The sequence below is a fragment of the Nuphar pumila genome, chromosome 8 (genome assembly GCF_984573655.1).
Source record: "Nuphar pumila chromosome 8, dmNupPumi1.hap1.1, whole genome shotgun sequence".
NCBI lineage: Eukaryota > Viridiplantae > Streptophyta > Magnoliopsida > Nymphaeales > Nymphaeaceae > Nuphar > Nuphar pumila.
Window position 1 is genome coordinate 71726057 of NC_143256.1, and position 24305 is coordinate 71750361.

The window sequence follows — 24305 nt, forward strand, 5'->3', positions numbered from 1 at the left end:
CAAAATCCAGATTTATCATCTTCTTTTAAGCCACAGTCAGCCTACACTCTTAGGATATCTTTCAAAACTATTGCATATTTCAATCTTTTATAAATGTTTTTCTCCTTTTAGAATCAAATGAGACATATTCAATCCATATCTATGGCCATAGTCAGGGATATGAGGAGAATTTATTTCATTAAAATTCCATAAAGCACATAAACTCTCTTTTCCAAACAATTTTCTCAAAGAAAATCTTTAGAAATCTTTTCTCAAAATCATATTCATACATCATTTAGGTTTAGATTGCATCATAAAAATAAAAGATTCACAGGGTTACACGCCCCTTTTTTGACTTATTTTCCAATTCCATTTCAAAGAAACTTATTTTCCTCAAAATTGCTAGATTTTCCTCAGAGATTGATTTTCTCAAAACCCTTGGTTTTCAAGGATGTTTCAAGTATTTCCCAAGTTCAAATCATAATTTTCCAAGTTATAACATCTTCAATTTCAAAGTTCAAATTCAGAGAAATCAATTTTCTCTGTCATTTTGAGTTTTTCTCAGAAATTGATTTTCCTAAAACACTTGGATTTCTCATAAATTGATTTTCCTAAAACACTTGGATTTCTCAGAAATTGGAACTTCTTTTCTTCAAAAATATTCTCTCAACAAGGCTCACAATTTTCAAAGTATCATCTTTTCCAAGAATTTTTCAAGTATTTCAAATCTCTGAAGCATACATCATGATTTTCAGTCAAAAATTTTTCAAGTCATAGTACATGCTTGATTCTTTGTGCATTTAGGAAATAGAACATGATTTAGACAAGTTGAGCAAAGCAAAGCACCGAATTGATCCTTGGTTCAATTACCCCTGGTAAAGGTGTCAGGAACGGTTGAACCTCGTATCGACATGCGAGTCCCATTCTTCAGAATTATCTTGCATTTTAAAACGGAGGTGAGTTATTTTCAAAATCTTTTAAAGGTCAGTTTGACTTGCAAAAGTAAAACTTTGCAATGATAACACTCCATTGACACTTTTCTCATGCATACATAGGCCTCTTCACTTTTCGATGCCAAATCTACAACATGCATAAGTGACCTACATAGTTGTTGGTAACGGGAGGCTATGTGGCACTTCTCATCAACACCAGATTGACTGACATTATCTATATCCAGCAGTTCAATCTTTGTTTGTCTTCTCCATCTTCGCATTAAATATGACTCAGGTATTTCTTGTATCTTCTCTTGATTAAGTTTCTTTAATGCATGATGACTTAAAATACCTTTGAATTTATACTTTTTGCACGTACATTCAACTGTTTCGTTGTCAACATTGTACGTAACATATGCTTCTTTCCTTTTTCTGATACTCTTCGCCCTCTCATATAATATGGTATTTGTACATATTATCGGTTTGCATGCATCCTTCTATGTTGTAATTCATGATCTGTATAACCTTCTTCTTAATCTATTCAAATACAATTAGTATATACAGATGTGCAGGTCGCAACAATATTTTCATGCCCAAAGTTAAAGGGTGTGTATTGAAGCATTTCACATCTTGTTCAAGCTCATTCTATCTAAGATCGTCTACAAATAATTCATATTGTTTCATGAAGCGAAACATTGTTAAACATGAGTATAGAGTTTTCTTCAATGTGGCATGCATAGATTCAGCTCTTTGTGTGCTTATCATACTTGCACAAAAGTATTATCTTTCATATGCCAATGCCCACTTCTCTTTTTTTGCATATAAATTATGTAAGCACAAACAGTCTTTAAGGTTGTACATATGAATCATTTTCTCCCAATCAGATATAAAGGTGACCTCGTGTACGCTCTCAAGTACACACCTTGTACACTTTTGATTAAATATGTGTCTTATGTTCTTTGTTGTATTTTGAAATATATGCCACAAACATAGGTGATGATGTGCATATGGTCATACATAAGACACTGCAACCGCAATTGCGTGATCACCATCTGTAAGTACAACTTCAGATTATTTTCCATTTATTATCTGTGTAAATACTCTAAACAGCTACTCAAAGCTTTCCTTAGTCTGGTCATACAAAAAAGTGTCGCCTAATATGCAACTCTGTGAGTGATGGTTCACTCCGACAAACTGTGCAAATGGCCTTTGTTCAATATTAATCTTCACTGTCGTATAAAAAATAACCACATCATTGAAGCATTCATAATTTACTCTTGACTTTGAATCTGCCCAAAACATATTCACATCATATCCATCGTCATCCAGTTGCATTGCACTAAAGAAACCAGGGTCAATGCTTGATTTCTTCTGTAAGTAATCAACCAAAGAACATATTTCTCCATTCTTCATGTTATATGTCCTCTTCTTTCTCAAGTGGTTTCTTAAATCCATAGGTGTGAATGGCACATTCTCGCGACCACCATCTATGTGTGTGCACAAATTGTATGTCTTCCTTGGTGCAATATCGACACTATCAGCTATTTCAATAATTGCAGTATGCGCTTCAGTTACTTTACGATGTGACCTTAACATAGGAGTCATAAATGAAGCAGATAAATCATGGTTATAATCACTGATTAAAGTATGAACTACATATTTCTCATTCAGAAGTCTTTTTAACACCATTCTCATTGGACATCCACATCTTGAATCTGGCTTGCTTCTTGTTGGATTTTCACTTGACTTCTTCCAACCTTCCTTAGAACAAACATATGTCTTTCTCACCACGACACCCTGTGCATTTTTTGACCAAGAATATCTTCTAACACTGAAGCCAAGTTTTAAGGCATAATCATTGTAAAATTTATATGCAACTTTCTCATTATTAAATTGTATTCCTTCTACGAGAACAGAGTCAAATGTACTATCATGTTCATTCTCAGTGCATGCATCTTTATCAAGTATATTGTCATGATTGTCTACCTCATTATCGAATTGTATTTCTTCTGCTAGAACATTCAAGTCAAGAGTGAATCCAATGTCTGCACCCTTCTTATCATGTGCATCATTAGTGCACATGTTCACTTTTCCATAACTTTCCAATGATTGAGATAGATCATCTTCATTGCAACCAGGTGATAAGCTCACCACTGTCATAAGCAAGATACCATTTTGCATTAAACGAATACCAATAAGGTTAAGCAAGTCAAAGAAATGATTGAATGAATCACAGTATAAAAGCAACAACGATTTCTTATTTGCTTATACTATGCATCAAGTTGTCACTTACCATGCCAATGAAATAAATGATTTGTCGTATATGTATTGTCGATAGCGATTTAATTATATCTACAATGTTGTGAAGTGATTTCAATAGAAATCGTTAAATGAACAACGATTTGAATTCGAAAATCGCCACCGCGAGCACGCAATAATGTATTTCCGCACACACACGTTTTAAAATTCTTTCTACAAATATCTTACAAATCGATACTAGAAAATACATAATATCTTATAAATCGATATACATGTCACATAATATATTACAAATCGATACGGCACTTCAGCATAATAGCTTACAAATTGATACTACAAAATACATAATATCTTACAAATTGATATACATGTCACAAAATATATTATAAATCGATACGGAAATTCAGCATAATAGCTTACAAATCGATACTACAAAATACATAATATCTTACAAATCGATATACATATCGCAAAATATATTTCAAATCGATATGGAAATTCAGCATAATAGCTTACAAATCAATATTAACAAACAAACAATATCTTACGAATCGGTAGTATGTTACTAAAACTGTGATTTGTGATACATTGCATATACTGAGTGAATGGATGATACCATATGGGGTAGAGGCCCTTCCTCACATCTATAAACAAGCATTCTTGTCAACAAGTCCCAGCGTCTTACAAATATCGTTAAGTTTCTAACCGTCAAAAGAACAAGATCCACCTGCAATAACAAAACAACACTTTAATGACACTCACGACAACATACGTTCTTCAACAATAGCATGATGAAATGGAAAGGTATTCACGATGCCTTAATGGCACTTGTTGGAATGTTTATGTGGCATTGCTTTCTTCCATATTTCCTAACGATAATGAAAAAGAAGAGAACACTATAAAAAGAGATGGCCGACAAATGCCCCTATGATGCCCACCAATGATCGAACCAATCGATCACGAATTCAAGAATGTTTTGTAATACAAGGCAGGAACGAGAAGGCGATAATGTATTGTAACACAAGCTAAAAACCAAGGTGAGAACTTGGACTCGAAACGATGGCAAAGGCTGCTCCGGCGGCAGCAAACGATGGTAAAGGGTGCGTCATCAAAGGGAGCTCATGTTACAACAGATGGTGCAAAAGTTTACTGCTTAGGGCAAAAACAAAACGTTTGGACTTTGAAGAGTTAACATCATCCTCAACTTTCTGGATAGAGGACATTTTTTTCCTTTTCTCGAACTATCGTTACCCTATTTTTTGAATGGAGGACATTTTTGTTATTTTCTTGAACCGTCGTTTCATGACAAGAATAGCAGGAAAGGGTACTTAAGTCTTTGCAACTGCACCGGACTCTGATGTTAAGTGATGCCGACACACACGAGAATATGAGCCCCACGTGCTTATATATGTGGTGCTCATTCAGACCCCCAAACACGCAATGTAGCAAACAATGCGTCTTCGGGGGAGAACACACAACACCCTTTTGTAAAACACTAGTAATAACAAGCTCAAAAAGTAGACAAAGAATAGTAGCCCTTTATCGACTAGGATAGGGAGGGAGAGATCTTGTTGTGGCTATTTATGGGACCTCCCTCTTATTTTTGCATTGGAAAGGTGTCAAGGATTACCCATAGTGACAAATATCGTGAGATTTATGAAAATCTTGTGAGAAATTGCCTGAAAGTTTAAAACGGCAATTTCTCGTGAGATTTTCAAAATATCACGGGATTTATAAAAAAAACATAAACACCATGATTTAAATGCGATATTTATATTTTAAACAGCTATTTATCGCCAAAAAATTTGGGTATTTTTATTTTTAAATAATTTTTATTAATATTTTCTTATAAAAAATAATTTCAATATTTTAAATTAATTTTTTATTGCCAAAATTTTGCCAAAAAAATGTGAATTTTATGAAATTCTTTCAATTTCTCGCGAGTTTTTGAAAAACAAGAAATTGCCGATAAAAACGTTTGTCACTATGGGATTACCATATAAGAATTGTGAAAGTGTCAAAGGTACAAAATGACCCATTTAAACAATTTTGTTTTATGTTTATTTTTTAAAATCTGATAATTTAGTGATGATATCTCAAACGAGATTTTAAAAATCTCATGATAATACCTGGAAAAATGCATTGTATGTATATATTGTGGGATCAAAATCTCGGCGATATTTGTGACTAAGCTCGCACAAAATGATCTCAAGAACAGCCTCTAAGTGAGGGTCTTTGTATACTTGTGTGGTCTGCGAGAGAACTTGATGGACAATTAGAACCTTGTCTATGATATATGTGCACCTCCTTCATGTTCTCATGTTTTTATCAAAGATTTGCTATGTCTGGCTTTCTTCTAGTTGCTTACCGAACCAATTAACCAGGTGGCTACTACCTGTGTTGGGCATGACAACTAAAATTAAGGAATGAAGGGGCCGGTTAGCAGTTGTTACTCTTTACCAGGTGGCAGGGAATGAAACCAGTAGCAAAGTCTAGGGATGTGTTGGAGCTAAATTGGTATTTTGAGTGTGGCTATAAATATCGAAGCCCTATGGAGTGCTGCATAACATATTTGACAATAATTATAGCATGACCCCGAAGATGACTTAAACATGAAGCCTGCATTTTGTTGATGCTGCCACATGTACATACTGGAGGACGTTCTTGGAATTAACAAATTATTTTTGGAAAAAAATTGTCGCACCACCGGATTGTATGGCAAACAAATGTCAGGATCTGTGACCAAACCGAGCATCCGACTCTGTTGTTCAACCTTTTACCTGGATTAAGTTGCAGTGTTAGCGTTTCTCTTTCTGCAGTAGTGTTGAAACATGAGGACAATATCATGATACTTATTAGAGCAATTTGCAAAATCTGCCTACCTTTTGAAATATTACAAATAACTCCTGACCTTTTATATGTTTGTATCAAATAGCCACCACCATTGAGTTAACCCGAGTTGAACGGGGTCATTGTGAGAACAACCACTTTAGCCCTAACCTTCATTCCCCCATCTCTTCCCTTTGCTTTCACCATCATCACCACCGCTCTGGCCAACCTTCTTCTCCATTGAAAGCAGCTCCGACTGATGAGTCCAATATGCCACCGGAATCTTCTGCTCCCATCGCCTCCATGACAGCAACCATCACTACCGAGCGAACCATGGCTGATTCAAAGATTGCCTCGAACGTTTTTTGAAAATCATTCAAAATTACAGCAAAAGGATTCCTCTGAACTAAAAGATGGAAGATGGTAATACCTCATCCATGCCTGGAAATTCTTCGTGAGTCCATCACGTATCCCTCTGCCAGCCATATGAGTTAGTTGGTGATACCTCATGGAACTCATTCTCTCGTGATGAACATGTTGATCTCATCACTGTTTGATCTAAGTGAGGTGGATCTGTGCCAGATCGTTGTAGTTTGAAAAGGACACCTCTTTGCTCATCGCAGTGAGTGCCAGGCATGGGGTTTGCTCGTGGTTGGAGCTTATCAAATAGCATTGTCGAGATGTTCTGCTGAAGAGGATGTAATGGTTATTTTATCATTCAGCAGATGGTTTGTCACTCACCGTCACCTAGGCAGTAACTTGAAAACATGCTTCTTAACCAAGGCATTTAGTTGTAATATCGTGAAAGTCGGGTGCATCTTTGTAGACTTTCTTGCATCAATCGTTTTCATGCGTGGCGTGGGAAACATTACTTGTAGAAAATTTGTTGTATGAACACTCTGTGAAGAACTTTAAACTAGAGTCAACACACTGTGGCTCACATTAAGAAAAAAAAAGCAGCACTTGTAACCTGAAAACTGGGAACTACAAACTTTCTGGGCATCAACAATGCTAAGAGTTTTACCAATGGGGCTCCGCTTGTTTGGTAGGAGCTGTTAGTGCTAGTCGCCATGTGTTGGAAGGTTGCAAGTTCGAAACCCAATGATATGTTGTGTAATTGGTGGGAGTCTGCCTAACCCCAGCTGGGCTTTCAAAAAAAAAAGCAATGCTAAGAGTGTTACCAATGGGGGCTCAGCATGGTTGGTAGGGACGTTGCAAGTTCAAAACTCCAGTGGTACATTGAATAATAACTGGTGAGGGCAGTGGCAGAGCCAGAAGTTTTTCGTTGGGTGGGCAGACTTCGGGTCTTGGGGACAATGCAATGGTCTTGAAGGACAATCCATTTAATCTGACCAGTGTGGAGGAGCCAAAAAAAATTCGCCCAATCGTCAGAAGAAATTTTGGTTGTGCGTGGTAGATCTGACATGCTCTTCTAAAAGTGGCCTCCCTGGCCGAAGAAGGCGATGACCATCAAGTTGATGGTACCATCTGGTTTCATCATTCTGAGGACCTTCATGGGATCGGCCTGCTGTGGCCAAGCTATAACAACATACTTTCAATCCCTCTTTTCCTCCATTTAGTGAAGCAAGCATAGTGTTTTGCATGGCACCCATAACCACAGTTAGGTTCCAGTCATCCATATTGCCATTTCTGCCATTAAGACCTCACCGATGCAAGTTGTTTTCATCAAATTGGACTCTGCGTATGTGATCTACATCATCCATTTAGTGAAGATCGGCATTTGAATAAACAGAATCCGACTTATGTGCAGGACTTTTTGCTGATTCAAAAATCAATAACCATTAATAAAAACATGGTTTTTTTTGTTAAAGAACACAACAACAACAACTACGCCTTCATCCCAAAACAATTGGGGTCAGCGATATGAACCAAAAAAGAAATTCATTTTGGGTCTTCCACATGAATCCTTTTCCTCCAATCATTTCTATCCAATGTCATGTCCTCGGTGAGGTTCAAAGCATTCATATCATTTCCTATCATCTACATCCAAGTCTTCCTAGGCCTACCCCGACCTCTTTTAACTAATATATTTTCCCATTTCTCTAACCTTCTAACTGGAGCATCATTAGGCCTTTGCCGAATATGTCCAAACCACCGTAAACGATTCTCTCGCATCTTATTTTCAATGGGTGCAACACCTACCTTCTTACGTATCTCCTCGTTCCGAATCTTATCTTTTATTGTATTTCCACACATCCATTTAAGCATCCGCATCTCAGCTACACTCATTTTTTGAATATGATGTCTCTTGGCAGCCCAACATTCCGTACCATATAGTAAAGCGGGTCTAATAGTCGTCCTATAAAACTTTCCCTTCAACCGCAATGGCATTCTACGATCGCACAGCACTCCAGTTGCACTTTTCCATTTCATCCACCCAACCTTTATCCTATGATTTACATCTCCATCAATTTCTCCATACTTTTGAATGATGGATCCCAAATATTTGAAATAATCATTCACCGGTATTTCTTGCTCACCAAGCTTCACTACACTCCCATCACTACTTCGTTGCTTTCTAAACTGACATTCCATATATTCAGTCTTACTCTTACTCAACTTAAAACCTCTAGCTTCCAATGTCTATCTCCATAATTCTAACTTAGCATTAACCCCAGCTCTAGACTCATCAATCAAAACAATATCATCAGCAAACAACATACACCACGGTACATTTTCTTGAATTGATCTCGTAAGCTCATCCATCACTATCGCAAATAGGAAAGGGCTTAAAGCATATCCTTGATGTAACCCAACCGTTATCGGAAAATTGGTTGTCACCCCTCCACAAGTGCGGACATTGGTTACTACTCCTTCATACACATCTTTAATTATACTAATGTACTTGAGAGAAACACCTTTCTTCATCATTGTCCACCAGAGAACGTCCCTAGGTACTCTATCGTATGCCTTCTCTAAATCAATAAAAACCATATGCAAATCTTTGTTCCTCTCTCTATATCTTTCAATAAGTTGTCTAAGAAGATGTATAGCTTCCATAGTTGATCTTCCAGGCATAAAACCAAATTGATTCTCCGATATCATGACAACCTTCCTCAACCTAGACTCAATCACCCTCTCCCAAAGTTTTATAGTATGACTCATGAGTTTTATACCACGATAGCTTGTGCAATCTTGTATATCACCCTTATTCTTATATAAAGGCACCAAAGTACTCTTCCTCCACTCATTAGGCATCTTATTTGTTCGCCAAATTAAGTTAAAAAGATTTGTCAACCATTCTAAACCTTTCTCTCCCAAGCATTTTCAAGCCTCGATAGGTATACCATCTGGGCCAACTGCCCTTCTTGATTTCATTTTCTTCAAAGCCTCTGCAATTTCTTTCTTTTGAATCTTGCGCATGAAGTCATGATTAATCTCATGAAAAGGAATGGAGAAGTCTCCAAGATCTTGAGCATGACTATCATTAAATAGCTTATCATAATAATCTTTCCATCTTTCCTTAATCTCCTCATCTTTGACTAAAACCCTTTGCGTTTCATCTTTGATACATCTAACCATACCCAAATCCTTCAATTTCCTATCTCTCATCTTTGCAAGCCTATAAATATCCTTCTCGCCTTCTTTGGTATCCAACTTGTCATAAACCTCCTTATATACCTTAGCCCTCGCGTTTCGAACAACTTTTTTAGCTTCCTTCTTTGCTGTCATATACTTCTCCAAATTCTCATTATCACGACTCTTACTTAGATTTCTATAACACTCTCTTTTAACTTTAATAGCTAATTTGACATCCTCGTTCCACCATGATGTATCCTTACCTAGTGGTGCACCGCCTTTAGACTCACCCAATACCTCCTTAGCCACTTTTCTCATGCCACCCGCTATCTTATTCCACATTGATTCTGAATCCTCCTCGAGACACCAATCAGCTTCCTTAACTACTTGCTCTACAAACATTCCTTGTTTAGCTCCTTTCAGTGCCCACCACTTAATTCTAGGATCTATCCTATGTCTATCCCTTTTGCGGCATTGTCTAATTCTAAGATCTAAAATTAAGACTCTATGTTGTGTAGCTACACTTTCTCCCGGTATAACCTTACAATCGATGCAACAACCCCTATCTCTCTTTCTAAGTATGAAAAAATCTATTTGACTCGTATTAACCCCACTTTTAAATGTTACTAGGTGAGACTCCCTCTTCCTAAACCAAGTGTTTGCTAAGATCATATCATAGGACAAACAAAAATCTAAAATCCTTTCTCCACTATCATTTCTTTCTCCTATACCATAGCCTCCAATGGATACTCTCAAATCCATCCCTACTAATGCCTACATGTCCATTAAGGTCACCGCCGATGAAAAGCTTTTCTCCATAAGATATCCCTTGTACTACTCCATCTAAATCTTCCCAAAATTGTTGCTTAATGGAATCATCTAAACCTACTTGAGGTGCATAAACACTAATAATATTAATAATATCTGTACCTAATATTAATTTAATAAGTAAAATTCTATCACCCTTCCTACGGACCTCAACTACATTATCTATAAATTGATGACTCATAACAATCCCTACTCCATTCCTATTCCTATTTATTCCTGTATACCAAATCTTATATCCCCAAGGTTCTACCACTTTAGCTTTCTCACCTACCCATTTGGTCTCTTGAATACATAAAATATCAATCTTTCTCCTACACATAACATCTACTAACTCTACCAACTTACCAGTTAAAGACCCTATGTTCCAAGTGGCTAACCTAATTTTATGGTCTTGGACTAACTTCTTTACCCCCACCCGTCCAACAAAGTGAGAGAACCCTTGCTTATTTGACACCACACCCGAGCGCCGGTGTGACGCGTCGCTTCTGGGCGATGACCTAGCAACCCTTGCCCACTTATCACTGCCTCCGGGCCTAGAGAGTACAACGCGTCGCTCAGTAGGGAACGCCCCAACGAAATTCTCATATTGGTTCATTTTCATAGAATATGACAGTTTTTATGCTGGCTGTCACAGGCCTACCGCAACCCTCCTCCTTTATCCGGGCTTGGGACCGGCAGTGTATAACTAAACAGTTATACACAGGCAGAGTTTTGTTAAAGAACACTATCAAAATAAATTGAAAATCATGTTTTTTTTTTTTGTTAAACACTATCAAAAGATTGATTTCTATTAAATCAACCGTGTTGAACCCATCGATAGGGCCAGATTGATCAAAACAACTTAGTACCAATGAGATCCGAAAGAGAGTTATGACCACAGAGGATGATATAGGGATGAGTGGGGAGCCGGGTTCCCCATAAGCGTAGGTTACACGGTTTCACAAAGAACAAATGACAAAAGAAGCTGGGAAAAAACACACAGATCTTCGTTGAATATTCACAAGAGAGAACTCCAACTCCCACGAACTAATAACCCGTCTCTTCTGCGGTTTTTACACAATTCAATAAGGTGAAAAAAATTAAGGGAAAAGATTACCACTAGCATTGTCAGAAGAAAACACACATGGACGCATATTCTTTCTTTAACATCGTCAGGAAAAAAAATCCAGTTTCTAATTCTGGGGTGGGCGACCGCCCACCCCTGGCTCCGCCAGTGGGTGGGGGTCTGCCTAACCCCAGCTTGCCTTAAAAACAAAACCAATGCTAAGAGTTTTCTTAGAGCAATGTCGTAAAGAGTCCAAGACTTCCATTCTTCTATTATCAAAATACACTTTGGATCTTCAAAACTTCACCACTTAACGAAAAACTCACTAATCATATCAAATTACAAATATCATTGTAACACAATTTTCAAATGCACCACTAGATGTTACCAACACAACATACAAGCAAATCAGGCTCGCTGGAACCAATTTGCATAACAAGTCCCATTACATATAAATTATGTTTAGAGCAGAACTGCAAGAAATTGATGCTGAATCATCTATGACCAACCCAGGCTGACTTTGGCTCCATTTCCGAGAGTTAATCAGACGAATCTTAGAAAGGCCTACTATAATAATAACCAAGCAGCAGCATTCTGGTGAGCCTCTGAAACAACAAAAGAACACTGGGTTAGGCTAATGTAATGTAGTACCACCAATCATGCTAAGTAGCATTCCACATTCAAGCCACCTTCATGGATGTGAATAATAAACAAATCTTTGTATGCAAGTGTGGAAGGAATTGAGATGTGGACAAAAAATATGAGCACCTTCGTGTGTCTGTTTTGGATTAAAACAAGCAGTTGTGGATCAACCATGTTTGCTTTGCTTTCTCAAATACTCATGCTCACTGGTTTCAACATGAGAATTTTATTGATGAGAAATTAAGGCAACAAGAAATATGCTCAAATGAAATGACCAACCAAAACCCAGTGGGCTTGGCATCAAACTGCTACCAAAAACCAAGACAAGATGTCATCTGCGGAACAAAACTTACCTATGTGCGTATTGCTTCAAGATTCACTTGCATGAATTAGATGAGACTTTATGGATTGAAAAGGCCAAGATTAGCTTATTTATCTTTACATACCTTATATAAAACTTGCTTGCATAGAAGATATTTTGCAGCCCAAGGCCTCAGCTAATTCATTGCACTCATCATACCCATCAAACACCTCTCTTCCTTGATGCGCCCATCTCAAGAATCGACACTGGAGGTCTATAAGCATTTCAATTTCAGGGACATAATTGGCTTGGAGTAGCTTTTTGATACAACTTGTCAAATACCTGACTGATTTTGCCTTGGCCTGACAAATAAAATCAAGTCCATCTTCATACTCAAACATTTGAGCAACCATGTCCTCAAGAACGTCAAATAAGTTAAACATGAAAACAGAACCTTGAATCCAGTTGACATTTACATGCCTTCCTCTAATTTTCTCCTGTGAGCATTCTCGCTCAATATGTTCATGGGCTTTTGATCTCTCTGTCATATTTTTCTCACCTGCATCTATTCCCCCAGGTGTAAGGATTTGGCCGGTAGCAACATAGTGAAGCAGTAGCTCACATTCATTACAGTCCAAAGATCCTACTTTACCAAAAAAAATGCCTAACGGTATTTTCCTAATTAACACATGTAGTTCTGTGTGGGTACTAGATGTTTTTCTTGCATTCATTAACTTTTTCATTGCCATTTGGTCTGCTGAGCCAGAAAAGTCAGCTTTATTGTAGTAATCTAGACACTTAATTTGGAATTTCTGGAGCCAAAGTCTGAGTGACATAATATTATTTTTGCTTGCTGAAGCTGCACTATCTTTCTTAACATCCCCAGTTTTTGCTTTCTTATTTTCTCTCTCCAAATTTGCATGGGTGGGACCTGCACAGATGTGCAACTGACAGGGATCAACTTTGTAACATTTCATCCATGACGCTGATGCTTCATTCAATGACTCAACCATCATATTCCGATAGGTTGGATCAGTTGGACTCAAAATCCAGCCAAGATACCTGGCAGCAGTACAACACATGTCGGAGGGTTGCTCAGTTTCATCCACATTTGCCTTGCAATTTGATGGCTCAAAGTGATCTTTACAGTGATTCCATTGGAAAAGAAACATGGCTGCAAAATAGAACCAAACAGGAAAATCCAATAACATAGCCCTGCAAGGAAAATGATAAATTCTAAGTTGTCAGAATTTTTAAAATTTGCAATTACATGATTGTTTAAAAATTGAACTAACCAGGTTGAGCTATGATGCAATGTTACTGCATTTTCTGTCTTGAGGCTGGCAGTCCCATCTGAATGGCAACAAATGATTGAATCCAAGCATTGTGCAACATGAATATCTTGTTCTATTAGACAAACTAATTCTTGAAATTTTTTACACGAGATAGGACCGGATAATATCTCCAGCATCTGCTTGTGGTTGTTGGGGAAAAAGGCATAAGAGAATGGCAGTATGAGCCCCAGTTCCATAGGTATACCCCAGAATGTGGGCCTTGAAAGTATGTCCAGTAAGGACGAGATCAATTGGATGCGAACCAATAAGATAGAAGTCAAACCCCTATTCACATGCATTAACAAAGAAGGTTCAATATTAATGCAATGTCATATCTAGTACTTATGCTTCTGTATCAAAATCAATGCCTTCACCCATGCACACACACATCGCATGTATGCGATGTGCGTGTATGCATGTGGATGGCTGCCTTTTGGAGACGTTAACAAGTTCACCTATTCTTTTGGAAACAAACTTAAAAATACCATATTAGTTTTACTCTAATTGTTGTGCGTGTATGCATGTGGATGGCTGCCTTTTGGAGACGTTAACAAGTTCACCTATTCTTTTGGAAACAAACTTAAAAATACCATATTAGTTTTACTCTAATTGTTACCACCAAGGGTATCCAAGTTTGCAAAGACTGTCACATTTGTGAGTTATATTTTGGGAACACAATACATCATAAGAACTTTATTTATCAACGTTTCATTTTAGACTACAACAAGGATATATTCTGTGGAGGTGTCAAAGAAACACTCGTTTATGTGCATCATTCAAGACTTACACAAATTGCTACTCAACAGAAAACTCAGGGTTTTGTTTCCAGCCATAGAGGTAGAGGAAGGCAAAAGCAAGATTTTCATCGTATGTGGATCACTCAGTTGAATGCAGAAAGCCACGAGAATGGGGTACCATATAGTTGATTAATACTATATCTGCGCAAGAGGCAACTTCTTAATCATAAAATACTTGCACAAATAGCTTTATTAAATCAGGGTTTTCCTCACACATGATTTCTGATGATATCATCAAATAAGGAGTCCAACAGAATAATTTAAATGAAACAAAGTTTCCAGAAGAATTATCTCTGGGAAGGTGGAACAAAAATAATAATGCAGAAGAAGATAAAATGTAGTAGGAATGAACGAACTGTTTCAATAAAGAAATGGTTCCTTCTTCCCCCAGATTTTCTTTTTTCTTCTATCATGACAATTGAATAGTCTCCAGATTTTATGAACAAAGCATCAGATCAATTTGATTTCTGATTGGATTGAAGAATAGTCCTATTTCTTTCTTTCTTTCTTTCTTTCTTTCTTTCTTTCTTTTTACTGGTTCTAGTGCCAGTTCTAGGGACCAGATCAACTCTCTCAAATTGTTTCCCATTATTAAGAGCAGATAACAAAGATAAAATACAAGCTTGTTTTCAATGTGTTTCTTTTAGGGTGAGTTTGCCATAGATTATTGAGACATGATGTGTGGGTCCAGATTTGGATTTAGACATATCCATACTGTGTATGTTTGTATCTATAACTTTGTTGCCCCCATAGTTGTGAAAAGTGTTCCTCAGTGTTGTGAAAAGCGTTGAGGCGTAGCAAGGCGCTCCACCAAAAACCGAGGCGAGGCATAAGCCTCGAGGCGTAAAGCGTGAGCCTCAAAAAAAAAATTTGAAAACTTTTAAAAAAATATCTAAAAATACAAATAAATAAAGAAATGCTTTATTGATGAAATAACAACCAATAAGAAATAGAAAATCTCAAATAAGTACTAAAAAATATGAGATTAACATATAAAAATAACTAAAAACTGATTATATAATTGGAAAATATATGAGATTAACCAAAAAAAGTTAAAATATACTAAGAAACTTATTACATAACTGAAATAACTGGAAAATATATGAGATTAACTACAAAAGTTAAAATATATGAGATTATTCTAAAAAATATGAGATTAACATATAAAATAGCTAAAAAAATTATTACATAACTGGAAAATATATGAGATTAACCAATAAAAGAAAAAATATACTAAGAAACCGTTTACATAACTGAAAATATATATGAGATTAACCAACAAAAGTTAAAATATATGAGATTATTCTAAAAAATATGAGATTAACATATAAAAGTAACTAAAACACTGACTACATAACAGGAAAATATATGAGATTAACCAACAAAAGTTAAAATATACTAAGAAAATGATTACATAACTGAAATAACTGGAAAATATATGAGATTAACCTACAAAAGTTAAAATATATGAGATTATCAAAAAAAATATGAGATTAACATATAAAAGTAACTAAAAACTGATTACATAACTGAAATGACTGAAAAATATTTGAGATTAACTTACAAAAGTTAAAATATATGAGATTTTTGTAAAAAATATGAAATTAACATATAAAAGTAACTAAAAAACTGATTACATAACTGAAAAATATATGAAATTAACCAAAAAAGTTAAAATATATTAAGAAACTAATTACATGACTGAAATAACTGAAAAATATACGAGATTAACCAATAAAAGTTAAAATATAGTAATATACTAAGAAACTTATTACATAACTGAACAACAACTACGCCATCATCCCAAAACAATTGGGTCAGCGATATAAACCAAAAAAGAAATTCATTTTGGGTCTTCCACAAGAATCCTTTTCCTCCAATCATTTTAATCCAATGCCATGTCCTCGGTGAGGTTCAAAGCATTCATATCCTTTCCTATCATCTCCATCCAAGTCTTCCTAGGCCTACCCCGACCTCTTTTAACTAATATATTTTCCCATTTCTCCAACCTTCTAACTGGAGCATCATTAGGCCTTCGCCGAATATGTCCAAACCACCGTAAACGATTCTCTCGCATCTTATTTTCAATGGGTGCAACACCTACCTTCTTACGTATCTCCTCGTTCCGAATCTTATCTTTTATTGTATTTCCAAACATCCATCTAAGCATCCGCATCTCAGCTACACTCATTTTTTGAATATGATGTCTCTTGGCAGCCCAACATTCCGTACCATATAGTAAAGCGGGTCTAATAGTCGTCCTATAAAACTTTCCCTTCAACCGCAATGGCATTCTACGATCGCACAACACTCCAGTTGCACTTTTCCATTTCATCCACCCAACCTTTATCATATGATTTACATCTCCATCAATTTCTCCATACTTTTGAATGATGGATCCCAAATATTTGAAATAATCATTCACCGGTATTTCTTGCTCACCAAGCTTCACTACACTCACATCACTACTTCGTTGCTTACTAAACTGACATTTCATATATTCAGTCTTACTCTTACTCAACTTAAAACCTCTAGCTTCCAATGTCTATATCCATAATTCTAACTTAGCATTAACCCCAGCTCTAGACTCATCAATCAAAACAATATCATCAGCAAACAACATACACCACGGTACATTTTCTTGAATTGATCTCGTAAGCTCATCCATCATTATCGCAAATAGGAAAGGGCTTAAAGCAGATCCTTGATGTAACCCAACCGTTATCGGAAAATTGGTTGTCACCCCTCCACAAGTGCGGACATTGGTTACTACTCCTTCATACATATCTTTAATTATACTAATGTACTTGAGAGAAACACCTTTCTTCATCATTGTCCACCAGAGAACGTCCCTAGGTACTCTATCGTATGCCTTCTCTAAATCAATAAAAACCATATGCAAATCTTTGTTCCTCTCTCTATATCTTTCAATAAGTTGTCTAAGAAGATGTATAGCTTCCATAGTTGATCTTCCAGGCATAAAACCAAATTGATTCTCCGATATCATGACAACCTTCCTCAACCTAGACTCAATCACCCTCTCCCAAAGTTTTATAGTATGACTCATGAGTTTTATACCACGATAGCTTGTGCAATCTTGTATATCACCCTTATTCTTATATAAAGGCACCAAAGTACTCTTCCTCCACTCATTAGGCATCTTATTTGTTCGCCAAATCAAGTTAAAAAGATTTGTCAACCATTCTAAACCTTTCTCTCCCAAGCATTTTCAAGCCTCGATAGGTATACCATCTGGGCCAACTGCCCTTCTTGATTTCATTTTCTTCAAAGCCTCTGCAATTTCTTTCTTTTGAATCTTGCGCATGAAGTCACGATTAATCTCATGAAAAGGAATGGAGAAGTCTCCAAGATCTTGAGCATGACTATCATTAAATAGCTTATCATAATAATCTTTCTATCTCTCCTTAATCTCCTCATCTTTGACTAAAACCCTTTGCGTTTCATCTTTGATACATCTAACCATACCCAAATCCTTCGATTTCCTATCTCTCATCTTTGCAAGCCTATAAATATCCTTCTCGCCTTCTTTGGTATCCAACTTGTCATAAACCTCCTTATATACCTTAGCCCTCGCGTTTCGAACAACTTTTTTAGCTTCTTTCTTTGTTGTCATATACTTCTCCAAATTCTCATTATCACGACTCTTACTTAGATTTCTATAACACTCTCTTTTAACTTTAATAGCTGATTTGACATCCTCGTTCCACCATGATGTATCCTTACCTAGTGGTGCACCGCCTTTAGACTCACCCAATACCTCCTTAGCCACTTTTCTCATGCCACCAACTATCTTATTCCACATTGATTCTGAATCCTCCTCGAGACACCAATCAGCTTTCTTAACTACTTGCTCTACAAACATTCCTTGTTTAGCTCCTTTCAGTGCCCACCACTTAATTCTAGGATCTATCCTATGTCTATCCCTTTTGCGGCATTGTCTAATTCTAAGATCTAAAATTAAGACTCTATGTTGTGTAGCTACACTTTCTCCCGGTATAACCTTACAATCGATGCAACAACCCCTATCTCTCTTTCTAAGTATGAAAAAATCTATTTGACTCGTATTAACCCCACTTTTAAATGTTACTAGGTGAGACTCCCTCTTCCTAAACCAAGTGTTTGCTAAGATCATATCATAGGACAAACAAAAATCTAAAATCCTTTCTCCACTATCATTTCTTTCTCCTATACCATAGCCTCCAATGGATACTCTCAAATCCATCCCTACTAATGCCTACATGTCCATTAAGGTCACCGCCGATGAAAAGCTTTTCTCCATAAGATATCCCTTGTACTACTCCATCTAAATCTTCCCAAAATTGTTGCTTAATGGAATCATCTAAACCTACTTGAGGTGCATAAACACTAATAATATTAATAATATCTGTACCTAATACTAATTTAATAAGTAAAATTCTATCACCCTTCCTACGGACCTCAACTACATTATCTATAAATTGATGACTCATAACAATCCCTACTCCATTCCTATTCCTATTTATTCCTGTATACCAAATCTTATATCCCCAAGGTTCTACCACTTTAGCTTTCTCACCTACCCATTTGGTCTCTTGAATACATAAAATATCAATCTTTCTCCTACACATAACATCTACTAACTCTACCAACTTACCAGTTAAAGACCCTATGTTCCAAGTGGCTAACCTAATTTTATGGTCTTGGACTAACTTCTTTACCCCCACCCGTCCAACAAAGTGAGAGAACCCTTGCCTATTTGACACCACACCCGGGCGCCGGTGTGACGCGTTGCTTCTGGGCGACGACCTAGCAACCCTTGCCCACTTATCACTGCCTCCGGGCCTAGAGAGTACAGCGCGTCGCTCAGTAGGGAACGCCCCAACGAAATTCTCATATTGGTTCATTTTCATAGGATATGACAAAGTTTTTATGCTGGCTGTCACAGGCCTACCGCAACCCTCCTCCTTTATCCGGGCTTGGGACCGGCAGTGTATAACTAAACAGTTATACACAGGCAGAGTTTTGTTAAAGAACACTATCAAAATAAATTGAAAATCATGTTTTTTTTTTGTTAAACACTATCAAAAGATTGATTTCTATTAAATCAACCGTGTTGAACCCATCGATAGGGCCAGATTGATCAAGACAACTTAGTACCAATGAGATCCGAAAGAGAGTTATGACCACAGAGGATGATATAGGGATGAGTGGGGAGCCGGGTTCCCCATAAGCGTAGGTTACACGGTTTCACAAAGAACAAATGACAAAAGAAGCTGGGGAAAAACACACAGATCTTCGTTGAATATTCACAAGAGAGAACTCCAACTCCCACGAACTAATAACCCGTCTCTTCTGCGGTTTTTACACAATTCAATAAGGTGAAAAAAATTAAGGGAAAAGATTACCACTAGCATTGTCAGAAGAAAACACACATGGACGCATATTCTTTCTTTAACATCGTCAGGAAAAAAAATCCAGTTTCTAATTCTGGGGTGGGCGACCGCCCACCCCTGGCTCCGCCAGTGGGTGGGGGTCTGCCTAACCCCAGCTTGCCTTAAAAACAAAACCAATGCTAAGAGTTTTCTTAGAGCAATGTCGTAAAGAGTCCAAGACTTCCATTCTTCTATTATCAAAATACACTTTGGATCTTCAAAACTTCACCACTTAACAAAAAACTCACTAATCATATCAAATTACAAATATCATTGTAACACAATTTTCAAATGCACCACTAGATGTTACCAACACAACATACAAGCAAATAAGGCTCGCTGGAACCAATTTGCATAACAAGTCCCATTACATATAAATTATGTTTAGAGCAGAACTGCAAGAAATTGATGTTGAATCATCTATGACCAACCCAGGCTGACTTTGGCTTCATTTCCTATCATCTCCATAAGATATCCCTTGTACTACTCCATCTAAATCTTCCCAAAATTGATGCTTAATGGAATCATCTAAACCTACTTGAGGTGCATAAACACTAATAATATTAATAATATCCGTACCTAATACTAATTTAATAAGTAAAATTCTATCACCCTTCCTACGGACCTCAACTACATGATCTATAAACTCACGACTCATAACAATCCCTACTCCATTCCTATTCCTATTTATTCCTGTATACCGAATCTTATATCCCCAAGGTTCTATCACTTTTGCTTTCTCACCTACCCATTTGGTCTCTTGTAGACATAAAACATCAATCTTTCTCCTACACATAACATCTACTAACTCTACCAACTTACCAGTTAAAGACCCTATGTTCCAAGTGGCTAAACTAATTTTATGGTCTTGGACTAACTTCTTTACCCCCACCCGTCCAACAAAGTGAGGGAACCCTTGCCTATTTGACACCACACCCGGGCGCCGGTGTGACGCGTCGCTTCTGGGCGACGACCTAGCAACCCTTGCCCATTTATCACTGCCTCCGAGCCTAGAGAGTACAACGCGTCGCTCAGTAGGGAACGCCCCAACGAAATTCTCATATTGGTTCATTTTCATAGGGTATGACTAAGTTTTTATGCTGGCTGTCACAGGCCTACCGCAACCCTCCTCCTTTATCCGGGCTTGGGACCGGCAGTGTATAACTAAACAGTTATACACAGGCGGAGTTTTATTACATAACTGAAATAACTGAAAAATATATGAGATTAACCTACAAAAAACTTTTTGATTATGTCTCAGAAGTCTTGTTGTAAAAAAAAAAAAATTGCTCCTCAGGCTTGCGCATTGAGGCACAGAGAGCCGCGCCTCAAGGCGAGGCGTGCCTTTTGCGCCTCAAGGCGCATTTTTTATAACACTGGTGTTTCTTGAGGCGCATTGAAATAGCATAAAATCCCTGAAGTGTGTACCTCATAGTGAGGCAGGACTTAGGGTATTTGGGTCAAATGGGGTTTTTTTGACCCCCATTTGACTCAAATTAGGGGGGTTTAGGGCTCTCTCTCATTCTTTGTCTTTGTCTCTCTCTGCCAAAAGGAAGAAGAAGTGGTACAAGTACTCTCTCTCTCTCTCTCTCTCTCTCTCTCTCTCTCTCTCTCTCTCTCTCTCTCTCTCTCTCTCTCTCTCTCTCTCTAGTTGATTCTTAGTTCAGGGTTTTCAAGGTGGCAATGTTAGAATGTAAACCGTGTAACATGTTGCTTAATGATTTCCTCTTTGACCATCATGTATATGTGGATAGTGTAATGAAATGGTGGTCTTCCACAAAAGCACTTGAATCCACCAAAAGAATGTCTAGAAAAACACTTCAAGCAAGACCCATAAAAGGGTATAAAAGGAAAACACAATAATGAAATAAATAAATCTTTATTAATAACAAAAATGCTTAAGAAATATTGAGTACATTACATGAGAGGGGTTCACCCCTATTTATACAAGAGGAGAAGAACGGGGAGAGCTCATTTTGAGCTCTCCCAAAAAGAGTCGTTGGACTCTAGTCCAACGACTCTTATTCTAGCCGTTGGACTAGAGTCCAATGGTTAGATTCTAGTCAAGTTCTAACTAGAACTTGACTGGATAAAAATATCTAGTTCAACGTGAACTAGATGCAAAAAATAAAGAAAAAAGAAAATAAAGAAAAATAGAATATATATATATATATATATGTTATATTTGTTACATTTTAACACTCTCCCTCAAACTTACAGTATAATGAGCGAAAGTTTGTCTAAGAGGAAGTGAAATTTGGGAGCAACGAAAGGCTTGGTGAAGAAGTCTGCTAATTGATACTCTGATATAACATACAGCAGATCAATAGTTCTATACAAAAATTATTGTCTGATATAGTGACAATCCATCTCAATATGTTTGGTGCGTTCATGAAACGTCTGGTTACTTGTAATGTAGATCATTGCACTCTTGTTGACACATCACATTCTTGAAGCTTGTGTTGCTTCAGCTCCCATGTCAGCTAGCAGTCGCTTGAGCCAAATAACTTCCATTGTAGTGGTCGTCATGGCTCTATATTTGGCTTCCGTAGAGGAAAGAGAGACTTCATGTTGCTTTTTGCACCTCCACGAAATTAAGAACTCACTTAAGAAAACACAAAAAACAGTGGTTGAGTGTCTATTATTAGGATCATCTCCCTAGTCAGCATCAGTATAGGCAATTAAATCTAATGATGATGCAGACAAGAAGAGGCCTCGTAAGAGTTCTATCTTTAAGTATCTAATAATACGCAAAACTGCTCTCATGTGTACAGAAGTAGGAGCATGTTGAAACTGACTAGTTGTGTATACAGCGTGTGTTATATTTGGCCTAGTAATGGAAAGATAGAAAAGTACTCCAATAAGTAAGGAGTGGGATCATCAAGAAGCTCTCCATCATTAATTTTCATTTTAACATTGACAACTTCTAGAGTATCCACCTTCTTATCGTTTGTAATACCAGACCTGAAAAAAATATTAAAGGCAAATTTAGATTGAGATATCAAATACCCACGAGGGAAATAAGCAATTTCAATTCCTAAAAAATATCTTAAGAAACCTAAGTCAATCATTTTAAAATGAGTTTTAAGAAGAGTTTTGATATTTGCAACTCCCTATTTATCGCCTCCGGAGATATCATGCCATCCAACAACTAGTTAATCTAGCCATTGGCCCTAATCCAATGACTAGATTGGTTCTCCTCTCTCTCCTTTTAATCCCTCTCTTCTCCCTCTTATTCTCTATATAAAAGGTGGGTGTGTGCCTTTGTATTGTGAAAGAGTGATGGTAGATCTAGGTTTTGAGTGTTGTAGTGAAGCTATTTTATAATTTTTTATTTCTTTTGTATTATTTGAATTTCATATTTAATGAAATTGTTTATTTTTAAGTCTTGTGTTCTATGGGTATTTCCATTGTGAATGAGCATTTAACTACATTGTATTCTTAACTAATGGGACGTATTCCGGAGTGCATTGGGATCCATACCATTTTGTGACACAAACACCCATCAAAATGCTTATTAACACTTTTTGCGTACCAAATATAAAAACTTATACTAATGGAATGTACATTTTTATCAAAAAATAAAATCACAAAATAACATAGTATATTCTACAGCCTCAATGGAGCAATTTAAAATACATAACAGAATAAATATAAATTATGCAAATGGGAGTAAAAGAACTTACATGAGAAGAAGCCATTTGTGCAACAAAGACCTTGTTTCAATGAACATAGTAGGAGATGCGACTAAGCTTATCATTATTGAACGCCATTCCGCTTTTTCATAAAAGGCTTTCCTCAAACATAGGAAAGGCCTTTCCATGGCATCCCTCAAAATTGATGAAATGTCTTCCTTTAGAGAAAGTGGGTCAAGATACCACATGAGTTGCCTATGGACCAAGGGAAAAGAGAAAAGATAAGACAAGGAAACAAAAAGATAGACAAGACATATAAGAGAACGACTCGTGAAATGCAGCTAAATAACAACCAATATAGGTACACTACAACTCACATATAACAATTAATGAACTTAAGAATCATTTCATAAGAATAACCTAAATATTTAATATGACAATAGCACGATTATTTGAAAATTTTCCAGCGCATTAAAAAAAAGCATCTCAATATTTTCTATGCTCCATAAAAAGATATTCTGTATGGAATCCAGGATTGCAATTCAATTTCCAAGGCATAAAAAAAAAGAACATCCCAAACAATTCTATACTATAAATAATATTCTGTACACAATCCAGGATGGCAAGGTTAACTTCCAAAAATCCAATGTCCCATATTTGATCAGAGTGCATAATAGCAAATCATAAAACCAATCAACATTACATAAAATGAATTCTGAATGGATAAGTTCTTTCACTGATGTAAAATATCT

General features: G+C 36.7%; 1 protein-coding gene across 7 annotated transcripts in view; it reads right to left on the reverse strand.

Annotated features, from left to right (window-relative positions):
- Positions 1 to 11659: 11659 nt before the first annotated feature.
- The window catches only part of LOC149829968 (acyl-CoA synthetase family protein), a 142369-nt gene continuing 129723 nt past the window's right edge, over positions 11660 to 24305 (reverse strand). For 5 of the 7 annotated variants that reach the window (XM_090016196.1, XM_090016199.1, XM_090016198.1 and 2 more), the window contains 4 exons: positions 23605 to 23808; positions 13651 to 13974; positions 12501 to 13570; positions 11660 to 12017 (listed from right to left, as the gene is read on the reverse strand). In XM_090016196.1, coding sequence (XP_089872322.1) covers positions 12502 to 13570; positions 13651 to 13974; positions 23605 to 23808 — 1597 coding nt within the window. In that variant the 3' untranslated portion in view covers positions 11660 to 12017; position 12501. Of the gene's footprint in view, positions 12018 to 12500; positions 13571 to 13650; positions 13975 to 23604; positions 23809 to 24305 lie in introns of those variants that run through there. The other 2 variants (XM_090016202.1, XM_090016200.1) reach the window with 2 other exon arrangements.